General features: G+C 47.4%; 1 protein-coding gene across 1 annotated transcript; it reads left to right on the top strand.

Moving 5' to 3' along the window:
* Positions 1-435: 435 nt before the first annotated feature.
* LOC129735143 (ankyrin repeat domain-containing protein 26-like) lies at positions 436-7,361 on the top strand. Its single transcript, XM_055700501.1, has 5 exons — positions 436-562; positions 2,509-2,722; positions 4,897-5,080; positions 6,833-6,922; positions 7,182-7,361. The coding sequence occupies exons 1-5, from the start codon at positions 436-438 to the stop codon at positions 7,359-7,361; spliced, it is 795 nt and encodes a 264-aa protein (XP_055556476.1).
* The last annotated feature ends 8,427 nt before the right edge of the window (positions 7,362-15,788 follow it).

The following is a 15,788-nucleotide window of genomic DNA, read 5'->3' as shown; positions in this document are numbered from 1 at the left end:
ACACAATAATTGTTTCAGTCTTGAACTATATCTAGCAAAGTTGCTATACCAGATTTTAGTTTAATTCAGTTCTGCAATTAAGTTTTCAAAGCTACTGTAGGTATTATTCATAATGCAAAGTAAGCATTTCAGTACTGAAATATATTTCTGTTTTCTAGACCTGCAGCAACACCCAGGAGTGAAAGGAATGAGGTACTGTAAAACTAGTTTCTTGGTAAACAGTCTCTATCAGCTTTTAATCACGTAGATGGGAGCAGTGTTTATGTAGTGATCAACCAGATGTACAAATTGCTGCTGGTATGCAGCTTTGTTGTATTTGAGACAAATCTGTGGGCTGTGAAGGAGAGAATGAATCATTCATGCATTTGTAATGGTCTGTAATACTAGACAGTGGAATTACAGAAAGTACTGTATTTTTTGTAGGTCAGCATACCAATGGAAGTAACTGATGGCCCTGGTTTAACTCACTCATCTGACCCAACTTCAGAGGATGTCCGGTTGGAAGCTTCAACCTACAAGGAGACTATGCTGCTGTTGGAAGAGCTTGGTGTGGTTCATATGGGTATGTTTTCAAGTCTCTGTCTTCAGCTGTTACAAGTTCCCCTTAAAACATGATTTCTTTGTATGCGCTCCTAAGTATTTTAATTTCATATTTTGATATAGTATCTCTTTGTGACTAGAGATCTCCCTCAAAAGCTGTGAAACTGTCACCTGACCTGAGATGTTGCCTGCATTACCAGCCGATGTGCCTTACGTTATCATTGGTTCTCTGTCTAGTCAGAGCTGGAGAAGCAGTTTCTTGCAAAGTACAGTTCAGCTCCTTCTAATGCGGTCATCAAAAGTCAGCAAGAGCTTTTTCTTCTTTATATCCCCTTGATGTGGTTTACGCCCAGCCACACCTAAACACCTAAGCACCACACAGCCACTCACTTGTTCCACCCCAGTGGGGTGGGGGAGAGCATCGGAAAGGGAAAAGTGAGAAAACTCATGGGTTGGCATGAAAACAGGTTAATAGCAAAAGCCACGCACGCAAGCAAAGCAAAGCAAGGAATTCATCCAGCACGTCCCATGGGCAGGCGGGTGTTCAGCCACCTCCAGGACAGCAGGGCTCCGTCACGCATAACAAATACTTGGGAAGACAAAGTGCCATCACTCTGGATGTCCCTCCCTTCCTTCGTCCTCCCCCAGCTTTATATGCTGAGCATGATGCCGCATGGCATGGCACATCCCTTGGGTCAGCTGGGGTCAGCTGTCCCAGCCGTGTCCCGGCCCGGCTCCTTGCGTACCCCCAGCCTGCTCGCTGGTGGGGTGGGGTGAGGAGCAGGAAAGGCCTTGGCTCTGTGTGAGCACTGCTGGGCCGTAACGAACACATCCCCGTGCTACCAACCCTGTTTGCGGCACAACTGCAAAACATGGCCCCGTACCAGCGACTGCGAAGAAAATTAACACTATCCCAGCCACAACCAGCACACCCCTCAACAGCTAATGACAAAGAGTACAGCAAAATAATGGCTTTGCTTAAAAATAGTAAGTACATATATATAACAAATTTCAACTGTCATAAGATGCTTGCATATATGCACAAGGCATTATATAAACATAAGCATCACTTACTAGGGCTCTTAAACTATGCTAAAATTTCATTAGGCAAGTGTTAACCTTGGCCGAAGGCCAAACTCCCCCCCCAGTGCTGCCACTGCCCGTCCTTGACAAAATGGGGTGAAAAAGCTTGTGGGTCAGTGTGAAGGCAGGGCTGTCACTTCCCAGGGACTGTCACTGGCAAAACAGACTCCACCGATTAAAATACATTTGGATAGTGAGAAACAAAGACCCCAAACCTGAGAAGGACACGTCGGCACCCCCCCTGCTCAAGCTCTGCCGCGCTCCTTCCCTGCCACCTCCCCAGGCAGCGCGGGGAGGCTGCGGTCGGCAGTCGGGACGTAGCAGTTTCTCTGCTGCTCCTTCCTCGTCCCTTTTCCCTGCTCCAGTGTGAGTCCTCCCCCAGGCTGCAGTCCTTTGGGGAAAATCTCCTCCAGCCTGGGCCCTCCATGGGTCGCAGGTCCTTCGGGAAGGATCCGCCTGCTCTGGCACGGGGTCCTCCGCAGCACTGCGCTGTGGGTATCTGCTCCAGCATGGTTCTCTCCGGGGCTGCAGGGGAATCTCTGCTCTGGCACCTGGAGCAGCACCTCTCCCTCCTCCTTCGCTGACCTGGGTGTTCGTTTGCAGGGCTGGTTTTCACATGCTTTTCCCCTTCTCTGCCCGTGTGGTGGTTTCGCCCTTTCCTACATTTGTTTTTCCTGAGGAGCTGCCAGCACGGCTGAGAGGCTCAGCTGTGCCCTGCGGTGGGTCCATTGAAACCGTCCATGTCCAGCACGGGGCGACCCCTGGCTTCTTCTCACAGGGACCTTCCCACTAACCTGCCACCTGCACCTAATACAGCAAAGCACTGAACAGCTTATACATTGGGCAGTATTTGTGCAGCTTTGTGTCTTTTCTGTCTCAAAACAGGTTCTGCTACTTTGTTGAAAATGCAAAACATACTTCTTGAATATGAACGGAGAATAGAACGTCAGAAAAATCAGTATAAAGCGCTCTCAAGAGAAGTAAGGAAATTGGAAGACGAAAGGGAGGAGTCACAGTTCAGAGCGGAGAAGACTCAAGATTTGAAATCCGTGTTGGCTCACCAAGAAGCAGAATGGAAAAGGGATATCCAAAGCCTTAAGTATGTAAATTGTGGTCTGATAATGTATTATCTTGGTAGTGGTTTTGTTCCGAAAGACACTGATGGTGCAGGCAACAGGATGAGAAGTTTCCAGGCTTTTGGGTTTGGGTTTTTTGAATCCCGTGGGCCAGTTATGCTATGAAGTACATAATGTGAGAGGGGAAAAACGTCCGGATACCAGCTCCATGTACAGTCTTCTGGATGTTGTTCTAACTTTGTTTTCTAGCAAGAAAAGAGCAAGAGAGTGTGTACGGGGAAATCAGATTTATAAGAGAGATTTGAGAGATGGTTGGGTGTTTGGTTTTTTTTCATTTTGTCCTTGCAGCTTCAGTTGGCCTATAATACTAGGATTTCTGGTAACTCCACCCAGTGCAAGTCAAACCAGAGCTTAGAGCATTTGTTTGCTTACCTGTTTGTTTGTTGGAAGGGTCAAGTTTGGGATTGCCCCTTTCCCCACACTCCTGAGCTAGACCCGGAGGCGTGAGGTTTCTCATCGCTGTTGACATCACGTCCGACAGGGGTGGCCAGCAGGCACCGTAGGCAGTTGAGCAAGGACAACTGCAGAGCCCTGGCCTGGGAGGGGAGATCTCCTCGTGGTGATCCCCGGTGGGATGGCGTGGCTGGGGAGCTGGCCCAGCAGGGCCAGGCGGCCCAGGCAGAGAGCGAGCTCAGCAGGAGCCACCGTGAGCTGGCAGCTGGGGCGGCCCGCAGCGGCCTGGGCTGTCTGGGGGGCAGCAGTGCCAGGGCACTGGGGGCAGTGAGTGCCCACCCCTCCTCAGGGCTTGCTGAGCTGTGGCTCGAGCCCGGGGTCCGGTTTTTGGCCGCCCAGCCCAGGAGATCTTGCCCAGCCCGTGTGAGGTCGGCAGGGAGATGCCGGGCTGGCGCGGGGGCAGGAGCACCAGCCCTGTGAGGGGAGGCTGCGGGAGCTGGGCCTGGGGGAGTTGGGCCTCCCAGCACGGGGGAGGGGAGTACGAGGAAGACGAGGCCGGTCCCAGCTTGGCCTGGGTTTGACTTCAGCAGGTGTTCAAAATCCTCAAGCATCTGTCAAGTATAAAGAAGTAGTATTTTCATTCTAAGTGAATTCTCCAAGCAGCGTTAAATTTATTTTTAATTCGCAACTTTTTGCGAAATTACACTAGAAATTACATGTAAAGCTTTTTCCTTGCAATATACACCATTCAAATACAAATGCTTCTGTCAGTCTTTCAAGTAATTTTAGTGGTGGTTGATTCTTGTTTTGCAGAATTTCTAAAGCAGGCTTTCAATTGGCAGTTCTTCCCTTACGTTGACGATTTTTTTTAATTTATTTTTTTGTTCACTGTTGCGAGTATATGGGAAAAAATAGTCAAAATAATGATCAAACACAAAGCTGCTTGCTTGTTTGGGTACCGTGGGCACACCATGGACCGTTTTTTACCATGTCAGTGCTTATTGCTGATTGTTTCAGTTGGTAAAGCAGCTGACCTTCCATAAGGCTTTCCTTGTAAGTCAGCTTCAAAACGGAATTGCTGTAGTTTCTCCCAGAGGTAGATCCAACTGAGGTTTAAAACTGTTTTTAATCGTATTCAGCTTAAACCCCATGCATTTCTGAATCTGGTTTTGAACACTGACATCCTTCTGGAGTAAACAGAAGCTGCTTGTTCTGCCTGTGGTCAGCAGTTGTTTTAGACTTACAGAAGGCTTGCTGAAAAATTGTTGGGTCTGCCACAGATAAGTGGCGTGCTGATTCACCAGTGTTGCTTCTGGTCACTGAATCCGTAATGTGTAGGCAATGCTCAGTATACTAAGAAAATGTATACTAACCATAGTAAAAGTTTGCGATGCTTTGATCTGATGAGACAACAAACTCCTTTTTCAACAAAATGGCTGTAATATGAAGATGGGTTTTTTTAATTTTATTATAGAAGTGTGCACACTGGTGTGTGTTTCCCTATACAAACTTACAAATAACTGATAAATCACTCAAAGTTTTTTTTCTGTATCTTGTACAACTGATACCATGCACAATGGAATGAAGTTAGAATTCTTTAAAAAGTTGAAAAGTACAGTAAAAATATGAACTCTGAAAACGTTTAACATTTTTTATGGTTTGAGTTGTCTCTGCAACTCCATCATGTGGAATATCTACTTTTATATCAGTGCTTTTGTTTCTCAAATACTCCGTTAAATCCCAGATGTTCTTTGAAACAAGAAGAAGAAAAGAGGCTCAGAGTAGAAGTGCTGTGTGAGAAAAGGAGAGAAGACCTCCGAAGGAAAGAAGATCAATATTGTAAAGAGATGGAGGAGAAACAGAAACTTGAGTTACAGTCTAGGAATTTAGAAATGGAATTAAGAACACTGAGAAAGCTCTTGAAACAGGTATATTAAATAATGAATTAAACTCTTTGTCTTATTTTCTGCTTCTTTTCAATTGTATTCCGGTATGCCTAGAGAAGGAGGCGCTTTGTTCACGGAAGAGGCGCTGGATAACAATTGTCAAATTTTGAGAACAGTAGAGTACAGTTGGTTCACAATTGGGTTGTTCTTTTTTTTTTTGCTTTGCAGTTTATTATTCCTTTTTTCCTTTTTCAAAATTTAGGTTTCATTTGTATTTCAGGCAAAGCCTGACCTTTTTTTGAATTACTACAAAACATCCTGTATTTTGCCTTCTTAAATTTTCCTAAGAAAATTTAAATTTATTTATTTATAGGTGGATTATCATAACGGTGGGGAATCAAAAATGTTTTCAAGTATGCAAGGGAGAATGGGAAGATGTATTGCTAGCTCTGTTTTTTCTTAAGATGCAAGCAGTTTTATTGTATTACTGTAGGCTGAAGAGGAACGTGATGAAACACAGAGACAGCTCTCTCAGGAAAAGAGGGCCAGAGCCCTTCAAGAAGGAATTTTGAACAACCACCTTGGGAGACAAACGGAACTAGAAGAAGAGACAAGAAGATCTATAGGAAAAAAATCAGAGGTAAGCAGATTTTTTTTCTAATAAATCAAATTTCACCATGTTTGTTTTAAAGTCATAATAAATCTTACATAGCTTTTTCTGTTTCTTGATGGTTTATTTACTGTTTACCCGTGTAACTTACCTGGGTAAATACCTTTCTTGTTTTCTCTTATGTCTAAAAGTTCTGGAAAGCAGCATCACTCCTGTATGTACCTGAATTACTTGTGCAAGTAGGAAACTAATAGAAGACACTATTTACCCCGTTTCTTAACCTATCTGTTATTTTCCATTTCATAGACATTTTGTCATCGCTTTTTAGGCTTTCTAGCAGTGAAACACCTAGCTACCTATGGCAAGGTTGACCAGGAAGAAAGTTGTTTGACAGTGTTTGTGTTTCCATTGCTTTTTTTTTTTAAATTAGTTATTCCCTTATTGAACTTACTTCAAGTATGCCTTTCTTTGCCACCTCCACATAACTAAAATTTTATGATCGACTATCAGCAATGAATTCAACTCTCTGTAAGAGTCAGAGTAACTGGAGGAGAAAAAGCAATCATAAACACTGTATTAAAAAAGATCTTGAAAAGAGTTTACTGAATTTCCTAAAGAATGTGCAGTGCCTTGAAGCCTTTTTGTTCTTGGCTGTGCTGCCCAATAAATGTAGGGTGAATGTGTTCAAGTGGAAAAAAGTTATACATACAATAAAGAGGAAATATACAGGACTATTGCATTCCGGGGGTGATTGAGTCTTATAGCTAACTTTCAGTAATACAAAAGGATAAGTGTTCAGAAGACATTTGAGAAGGAAATTACCCTTTCTAGCCTTGTTTTTACCAGATCTGTAGCACAACTAATTCAACCTTAAAGGCAGTATTATAAAGGCATGCACATACAAGAAAGCGCTGTCATTTTAAAAGCTTTGGTTGCTGGTTTAAGGGGGGAAAAAAACGAAACTGTGTATTTGGGATGTTCATTTAGGTTTTAAGGATATGTTGCACTTCTGTTGTGTACGTACATTGTACATGTGCATGGGTTCACAGAGTAGCTTATTGCCTGAAACTTCATCTTTGAAGTCATGCTTCAGTACTAGAAATGTTAAAATGCAGTTTATTGCTGCAGGTTTTTTGTAGATTCATTTCCCAATTGGCTCTTTATTCATTTTCCCTGTCATTCAGGAATCCAGCACTGATAGAGAACAGGATCTGTTGTACAAGAATCAGTTACTACAAGATGAGATTGCTGTGCTAAGGCTAGAACTCACTCAAGTAAGACTTAGGCACCAGGAGGAACAAGGAAAATATTTAAAGGAAAATGAGACCTTGAAAGAAAAAAATGAAGCTCTCAAAAAGGAACTTAAACTGAACAAGGAAGCATTAAGACAAATGTTTTTTCAGTTCAACGCGGAGCTGGACTTAGTAAAGACAGAATCTGCAGTGCTGACTTCCAAACTTGAGCAGACAAACAAAAGCAAAGACAGACTAGAGACAGAAATTGAATCATTTCGTTCCTCCCTGAACGCTGCAGTTCAAGAACTTGAACTTCATTTGTCATCAAAAAGCAATGCTGAACGAAGATTTCCCAGAGAACGTGATGAATGCCTTTGCTTGCAAGTCGAGCTCCATCGTGACCTCTCTGACGTGCAAGAAACCAACAAGAGCTTGTCTCTGCAGCTGTGTAAAGCTAAAAGCAAAGCTAACAGGCTAGAAAATGAGCTTCACCAGTTGAAGCAAATGCTCAGAGAAAAAGCTTTGCTTTTAGAAATGACAAAAAAGAATTAAGTCAAGGCCAGTGTCGGGCACAGGAATGTGATCATGCTCGACAACTTGAGAAAGATCCAGTAAGCGAACCTGTAATAAAACAGGAGTCCTTGCAGGAGCGATTGGCCCAGCTCCAGAGTGAAAACCTTTTTACTCCATCAGCAATGGGAAGAGATGCAGAACAAGAGGATCATGAAAGAAAAAATAGTGGATTATGGGCAGGACCGTTTTAATGACATTTTCAACAAACTTAGAGCTGATACAGAAAAGCAAGTTTATCTAATAGAAGAGTGAAACAAGGATTTAAATGCCAAGTGTACTGATTTAAGGGAACAAGTCTTTAAATATGAGACTGACGTAGTAGAAAGACAGGTAAAGTATATGCGTAGAAAGAACAATTTAAAGTTTGTCCGTTCTTGAAATCAGTTTGTTCCTACAATGTATCCGGTGCAAGTTACATGCATGGGACCAAAGAATACTGATTTGTTCTGGTTTGTTATGTTTCCCTCGGAATTGCGGAAAGTTTTGGCAGCGGGGATATTAGTCCTCAGATCTAAGCAGAGAACAGAAAAAAGGTATCCAAGTCTAAGCTTTGATCAAGAAAGGTGATTCTTCTCTAGAACTTTTTTCCATCTATTTTCCTTAGTCCATGTTATGCCCTATAGAATAGTCTTAAGTATTGGATGGTTTTGATGTAAGTATTGCACTGATGACATGAATGAGAGTGGTATAAAAGGAGGAACCATCCAATACACGAGGGCTGAGAAATGAAGATACAGAGAAGTGAAGTGGTTGGGGATAGATTTATATGAAGCTTCTATAGAGGGGAAAAAATAGGTTCTCTGTAAGCTGCTATCAAGACTGAAGAGTATTAGTAATGTCCAGCTGTTGATTTCTGTATGTGTTTTGAGGGTTCTGAGGGGCCTGCCTGTTCCTCAAAGTTCATGTCAGACGGTGACCTTAAGCTTTCTCTTTTATGATGTGTAGCCACACTCCAGCAGTACTGTCAATCATTGTGAACTGTGACTTGCTTTGTATTCTTACTACCAAAATAATGGGTTTCTTTTGAAGATCATGTGAGAGAGTGTGTGTGTGTATATGTATATAGCTATATATATATATGAGCTATCCAGATTTTTGTAAACCTAATCTATCAGTATTTCTAAAACGAGCTGAGTAAGAAGACTACAAGAGGATGTGATTCAACATACCCTTAAAGTGTATCTCAAAGGAGCTTTCAGATATTTGTATTCATTTAATTGTATTTGTATAGTGAAGAAACAGAACAAAGAACGATCTAACACAAAGTCCTGCCTTCAGTCACCGGAGTAATATTTGCAGTCAAACTGTGGCTCTTGGATCACAACAGATTTCTTTGGGTTTTGTTAGAAAAAAATACCCGATTGCAGTGTGTTCCTGTGTATTGTTCAAGGAAGAACAATACCTGAGCCTTTTTTATGTGTTAGGAAACAGAAATCCTCATGAACAGCTGCTGATAGTCAAAGGTGCTCAGCTGAGAAAGATGATGAGAGGTCATCATCTGTGCAGATGCCTGCTGGTGGCAGGCAAAATTTCATACTTTTGGGTTCAATCTAGACAGGTCTAATTGTATAACAAAATAAGTTAAAGGCGTATTTCATGTTCTTAGAACTTTCTTCATGCTAATTTAACTGTTTCGTTAGGGCATGTTTGGACAACTGCAGCAGGAGCAGTGCCCTCGATTAAAAAAAAAAAGCCCAGAACTGCTTTGTGCAAGGAAGTATGTAAACTCTGCCTATCAGCATTGCTGCTTTGAGCAACTGAATTGTTCTTCAGTTATCCGACAAGCCGACACGCTGCCCATCAAATGAGAACCAGAACGTATGCCATTTGCAAGATGGGGCAGCCATAAGCTTTCAACCACTTTCCAGCAAGATCAATTCAAGCAAGGTTGTGTATTCATGGATCTTCTCCTCTGCAGAGCCATGAAGAAAACATGAACCGCACTCCCCAAAGGCAAAGGAGCAAACTGAGGGAGAGCAGCTCACTGGCGCCTTTCAGAGCTTCAACAGTCTGGAGAAACGGGAAAAACACCCGTACAAAGATAAACAGCAGCCAAGAAGCACTTTTATAAAATTTATATTGGGGCCTGTTCCAGATCTCAGAATGACTTTATTGCTTTGCATGACTATTAGACCAAGGCCTAAAGTGGAGTGATAGCTTCTGCTTGCCGGGGCATGGTAAGATCACTCAAACGAGTGACCTGAGGTTAAAAAAGTGCTCCATTTCAGTGACACTCCCCAAGCTGCTTTCACCACCAAACAAAAAAAGATTTGCTTTCTCCAGTATGGTGGGAATGATGCCATAAAGTCGGTCAGGGAGAAAAACCCTCTAAGCCTTGCTTGCAAGTTTCAGAAGGCCGGCATTCTTTATGGCAGTGCTGGGAGCACGGGGGAATGTTTCCTCTGAGCGTGCTCACCCAGTTCCTCGAGCGTACGCACTATGGACAGCAGAGCACTTGCACACTCATAGCGCATTACACATGCATTTTCAGTCAGGCACGGGATGGGTTACAAGTTGCTTGCTTTAATGCAAACGAGCACACACCCTCAGACAGCACTGCTGAGGTTTTTTACTAGCTCCCCGTGCTCCCCAAGCGGGGCCTTGCCCTCTCTCGGGGGGTATCTGAGTCAGAGGTCACGATCTCCCCCCCCCAACAATTACCTTTGTCCGAATTCCAACCAACATTCTGCGGATCGCAGCACTCTTATCGGCTTGTCTCCTCCTGCGACCACAACGTCCTCACCCGGAGGCTCTTTTTTCCCCCACCCATTCTTTGTTCCCCATCCTTCCCAAGGCTGACTCCCTGCATGAGAGGTCCCTTAATTCGTCACTTTTAACAGCTTTAGAGAGTCAGCTTGGCCTAACCTTTGTGCGCAGGTGTGTTTAACGTAGAGCTACACAGCAAATCAGAGCGTGGTAACCGGGGAGCTCAGACATCTTGTCCCTTTGCCGAGCCAGCAGCCTTCCCTTAACAGAATCCCTGGACATAAATGTATATACGGTGGAATCTATACAGTGGCATCAAACGTCCCGCCAGACACCACATCCGTCCCTAAAATCCTTCCCCCCAAACAACCCTGAAAGACTTCCCTTGACCCCCTCCTCCACCCCAGGCTGTTCCTGAAATCATCCCCCACCTCCACCTCCCCGCCCTGGCCCTAAAACATTTCCCCCAGACCCTGGTCCAGCCCTAAAGTCCCTCCCCCAACCTCCGTCCAGCCCTAAAGTCCTTCCCCCAACCCCCCGGTCCTTCCCTAAAGGCCTCCATCAAACCATCCCTAAAACCCTTCCCCCAGACTCCCCACTCTGTTCTCTAAATAACACACACCCCCCCACCCTACCCCACCCCCGATTTATCAATACACACCCCCCCACCTGCCTCCACCTCCCCCACCCCCCCATACACCCACTCCCACAAACACACATCCTTGCCCCACCCCCCACCCCCACACACCCTGGTCCATCCCCACCCGTCCCTCCCTAAACCCCTTCCCCCGCCCCCTCCCCTACTCCCGTCCCTCTGTCCCTGGCATGGCCCAACTGCCCAGCACCACCAGACCACTCTGGCCCAAACACCGTAAGGCAATGGTTCCCACCTGACAATAGCCAGTCGAGGAACATTTTTTTTTTTCCTAAATAAAGACATTTTTGCTTCATATGCTGCCCACTACACCAAATTATGTCTTGCTGACTGACTGGATACCCAGCAAAGATGAACTCCACATCAAATCGATCAAACATATCAATCATTGAAACGTATCCAAGGCAGTTTCTTGTATTATAATACAGGAAAATAGCATGCAATATGATAAAAGGAAACAGCAGTAGCTATTGTGAGCGATATGACAAAAGAGCAATAGGAGCGAAGCACCAAATTGTCACTGCAAAGCCTTAACGAGACTAAGGAAAAGGAGACATCGCCAATTCCAACCCCAACATCACACAAGACCACCCTTTATCTGGGAGCGCCCTTGCAGCCGGCACCAGCAGTCTCTCGGGACCTGGGAAATTCCCCTGGAGAAGGTGCCAGAAAGGAATCCTCTTGCTGCTTCTCAACCTGCCCTGGCAGACATATGACGCACATCATAAAAAGTTCTGCTCCCTGCTTTCTGTGGTGAAAAATTGACCAAAACCTTTTGCGCTCATGCAGAGCCAAAAAGATACATTTTAGGAAAGCGCAGCACTGCTCCCCTGGAGAAGGTGGCAGGCAGGAATTCTCTTGCTGCTTCTCAACCTGCCCTGGCACCCATGTGAGGAACAGCACAGCACAAAAATTCTGCTCCCTGATTTCTGTGGTGAGCAAAATTGACCCTTTAGAGTTGCAATCATTAAGAGCCCCAAAAAATCATCTTGGGAAAGTGCAGCACAGCTCCCCTGGAGAAGGTGCCAGGAAGGAATTCTCTTGCTGCTTCTCAACCTGCCCTGGCAGATGTGTGAGGCACAGCACAAAAGTTCTGCTCCCTGATTTCTGTGGTGAGCAAAATTGACACGGCACATTTGCAATAATACACAGACCCAAGAAGTCACCTTGGAAAAGTAAAAGCGCAACACTGCTCCCCTGGAGAAGGTGCAAGGAAGGAGTTCTCTTGCTGTTTCTCACCCTCCCCTTGCAGCCATGTAAGGAACAGCACAAAAGTTCTGCTCCCTGCTTTCTGCTCTGAGAAAAAGAAAATTGACCTCTCATACCTGGAATCATTCACATTCCAAAAGAAGCCACCTTGGGAACATGCAGCCCTGCTCCCCTGGAGAAGGTGCCAGGAAGGAATTCTCTTGCTGCTTTTCACCCTGCCCTGGTAGCCCTGTCAGGCACAGAGCATAAATTCTGCTCCCTGATTTCTGTGGTGAGCAAAATTGGCCTCTTTTCATTGGCAATCATGCACAGCCCAAAGAAACTCACCTTGACAAAGTGCAGCAGTGCTCCCTGGAGAAGGTGCCAGGAAGGAATCTTCTTGCTGTTTCTCTCCCTGCCCTTGCAACCATGTGGGGAGAAGCACAAAAGTTCTTCTCCCTGCTTTCTGTGGTGAGAAAATTGACTCGAACCTTTTGCACTCATGCAGAACCAGAGCTCACCCGGTGAAAGTGCAGCACTGCTCCCCTGGAGAAGGTGACAGGGAGGAATTCTCTTGCTGCTTCTCACCATGCCCTGGCAGCCATGTGAGGCACAGCACAAAAATTCTGCTCCCTGCTTTCTGTGGTGAATGAAATTGACCGGTTTAGTTGTACTCGTGCAGAGACAAGACTTTTCTTACTCGAAAGCAAAACCAGAAAGCCACACAGGCTTGGGAATCCTCTTGTTCTTCTGCGTGGCTGGTGACTTCCCATGGCTCTTCCGCAAGGCAGGAGAAACAACCATGAATTTGGAAGCCCACGTAAATTCAAGTACACTTAGTCCTCTGACAGTCACTACTTATGGGCCAGCAGTCCTCTCACCCCTCCACAGATCTGCCTCAGTCCTCTAGCAGTCATCCTCCATGGAGGGACCACAAGTCCTCCATACTTACCTACCAACTCACCAGAAATGAGTCAGACCACATCAGAAGTAACACTGCCTGACCTGCAGGAGATATAGAAACCATCGTTACTGGTTGACAAGACAGAAAAAACACCACCATCCACCAGACAGCAGAAAAACAACCAGAAGAAACATTGTATACAAACCAAAGGCCCCCATCCAAACCCTGCAAAGGCCAAAAACATGAAAAAAGGCACTCTCCACATAAAAAAACCAAACCAAAACCACACAAAGAACACATAATAAGATCACACTACCATAACCCCAGGAACTCAGAGCCAACAAACCCAGATTCTGTCCATAACAATAACACGCTTTAACGCTTTACTCGCTTAACCTCTGGCATACCACAACCTTGTCGCCCCCAAACCCCAGCACGCTGTAGCCCTAAGGCAACACAAAATGGAACACAAAGTCCCTGGAGATCTCTGTCAGGGCCTTCAGGTGGACCCTGACCTCAGGCATCGCAACCTTGAAGTGGGAGCCATGTGGAGGCACCAGAACATCACCGGCACCCATCTTCACACCCTGAAACAGTGCCTGGGATAAACGCTCCTGGGCAGAAAGACTGAGGCACTCGGAGGCTTTGAACCGGCTGGCCACAGTCACAGGGCTTGAGCTCATCATTTCTGTGTCAGAGCCACCAGGCAGGTGGCCCCATCCTCCCAGAGAGACCGCTCAGGGCACCTGTACCCAGCTCCAGGGGGCTGGACACACAGCCTCGGATCCATGGGGGGAGGGGTGCTTTAATCCTGGGAGCAGGATTTGTAACAGTGCCCCTGAGGAGGAAAGCCTCCTCAGGCCTGGAAGCCTGAGAGACATCCCTGCGCTGCTCCACACGTCACCAAAAGCAGGGGCTGAGGAAGGCTGCTTTGGGGCCCGTCGAGGGAACCAGCTCCCCTGGGCTGCTCTGCGGCCACCGGCTGCCGTTGCTGTCGCGCGGGTCTCAGTGCTGCTCTGCAGTCGGCCGTCACCTCCCCGCGGGACACTCCCCAGCGCAGCACACGTCTGCACTGGCTCTCCCTGGGGACAAAGATCACAAGCGAGGGACGGGCTTGGCTTTGCCCCCAGTCCCAGGCTGCCACCAGAGAGACCTGCCACCCCCCGCCCCAGCTGTGCGATGTGGGCACCACGTGCAGCTGCAGCTGTGGGTCAGGGCAGCTGTGGGCAGGGGGCAAGCCCCGTGGCGGTGCCCCCGGCGCTGGCAGCAGGCAGAGCTGGGGGAGCGAGGGGCAGCCCAGGGCAGCCGGCAGCCGGCGGCGGGGCCCGTCAGGGTGCAGCACCCTCAGCAATGCCCGGCTCCTTGCGCCTCGGCCCCAGGGCTGCAGCGCAGGGCTGGCCCCAGCCGGGGCTGGGCTGGGAACAGCCAGGCAGGGCCCCTGGCACCCCGGCACGCACCTGCTCCCTGCGTGGGGCAGCCTGGTCCTTTGCAATCGACCCCGTGGCATCCAGAGAAGGGCCCTGCCCTGGGCCTGAGCCATCGCTGCAGGGATGAGGCCTTCCTCGGCGTCCGTCCCTCAAATCCCTCCCTCCGGCCCCCACGATCCATCCCTAAAACACTTCCCCTCGCCCCCAGTCCCTGCGAGCGGGGAATCCGCCTCCCCAGCTTTGAGCCCGGGCGGCGCAAGCCCCCCCAGGGCTCACCCTGCCATCCATGTGGTTCCTGGAAGAAACACCATCCCACCATGCCCGCAGGCAAACCGCTATCCCTACGGACACAATGGGGGCAGCCGGCACGGGGCGGGGGGGGGGGTGTCACTCTCGGGGCTATTCTAGTGAGCAACACTCAGAGAGGCCAAAAACTGGAGTGCAGGGGTGATGCCGGCATTACAGCCGGCTGCAAGCGAAAGGCACTCAATGGGCATGGGCGCTGCTGGGAGGGAAAGCGCCACGTCAGGACGGTCGGGAATCTCGGCTGGCTGGGAGGGAGCTCCATCGAGCGCTCAGAGTCGAGGCTTGAGATCCTTGCAGCCACGGAGGTTGTTGCACGGAGAGCTGCGCTAAGCAAGGCTGGTTTATCTCTTTGGCTGCAACACGAGCGTGCTGCACCCATGCATGTGTGCTTCCCCTGAGCCGACAGAGAACTTTCTCTCCTGGGCTCTGTTCCCTCTGGGACAGCGGCTGTGAGCGAGGCAGGGCTGTCAGATATGCACAGCAGGGGTCGAGGGGCTCAGAACGGATAAACCCCCCGGCCTGCGCCCGGCCCTGCCCCTCTCTTACAGCCTCCATGGCAGTTCCCCTGCAGCTGAGTAGAACCATCAACGCTCTGTCTTCAGGGGGGTTTCTTGTACATAGAAAAAGGGGACAGCACAAAGCGTGAAGCAGAGCCAAGAAGGTGGCACCTGATTTTAAAAAGAATACATTCAGTACATCACAAAAAAATGCGGTGGAACTCACTCTTCCAATTGGGTTAGGCAGGAGGAAAATGGATTTGGAAAGCTCACTTCAAGCTATAAGGTGGCTACTGAACACAGACTCTCCCGTGCATGTCCTGCACATTGGTTCCGCGCCTTGGACATGCCTGCGGTTTCCCTGAAGCACCCTCTCTGGGTTACTCTTCCAAAGGGGTTCCTGGGACATCTGCATAGGGAAGCTGCCTGAAGCAATCACCGTTTGTTATCCTGTCAGGTTTCAGCCAGGGCAGATAGCCTGTGCATGCAGGGACTACAGACTTTTTCTGTAACTACAGACTTTTTCTGTTAACACACTGATCTTGCAGAGAAGTCATGCACTGTGCAATTAAAAACAGAGAACAGTGCGAAACTAGTTTTGGCCTTCAAGGCATTTCTGACCTAATTACATTGAACTTTATTTGCTCAG

The sequence above is a fragment of the Falco cherrug genome, unplaced genomic scaffold, assembly GCF_023634085.1.
Source record: "Falco cherrug isolate bFalChe1 unplaced genomic scaffold, bFalChe1.pri scaffold_41, whole genome shotgun sequence".
NCBI classification, from domain to species: domain Eukaryota; kingdom Metazoa; phylum Chordata; class Aves; order Falconiformes; family Falconidae; genus Falco; species Falco cherrug.
This window is presented reverse-complemented; position numbering and strand designations above follow the sequence as displayed.

Excerpts from the sequence above, each read along its gene's own strand:
- LOC129735143 (XM_055700501.1), top strand. The coding sequence starts at position 436 with ATGGAAGTAACTGATGGCCCTGGTTTAACTCACTCATCTGACCCAACT. Across the intron at positions 563-2,508 it reads GCTTGGTGTGGTTCATATGG|GTTCTGCTACTTTGTTGAAA; the intron begins GTATGTTTTCAA and ends GTCTCAAAACAG. Across the intron at positions 2,723-4,896 it reads AGGGATATCCAAAGCCTTAA|ATGTTCTTTGAAACAAGAAG; the intron begins GTATGTAAATTG and ends GTTAAATCCCAG.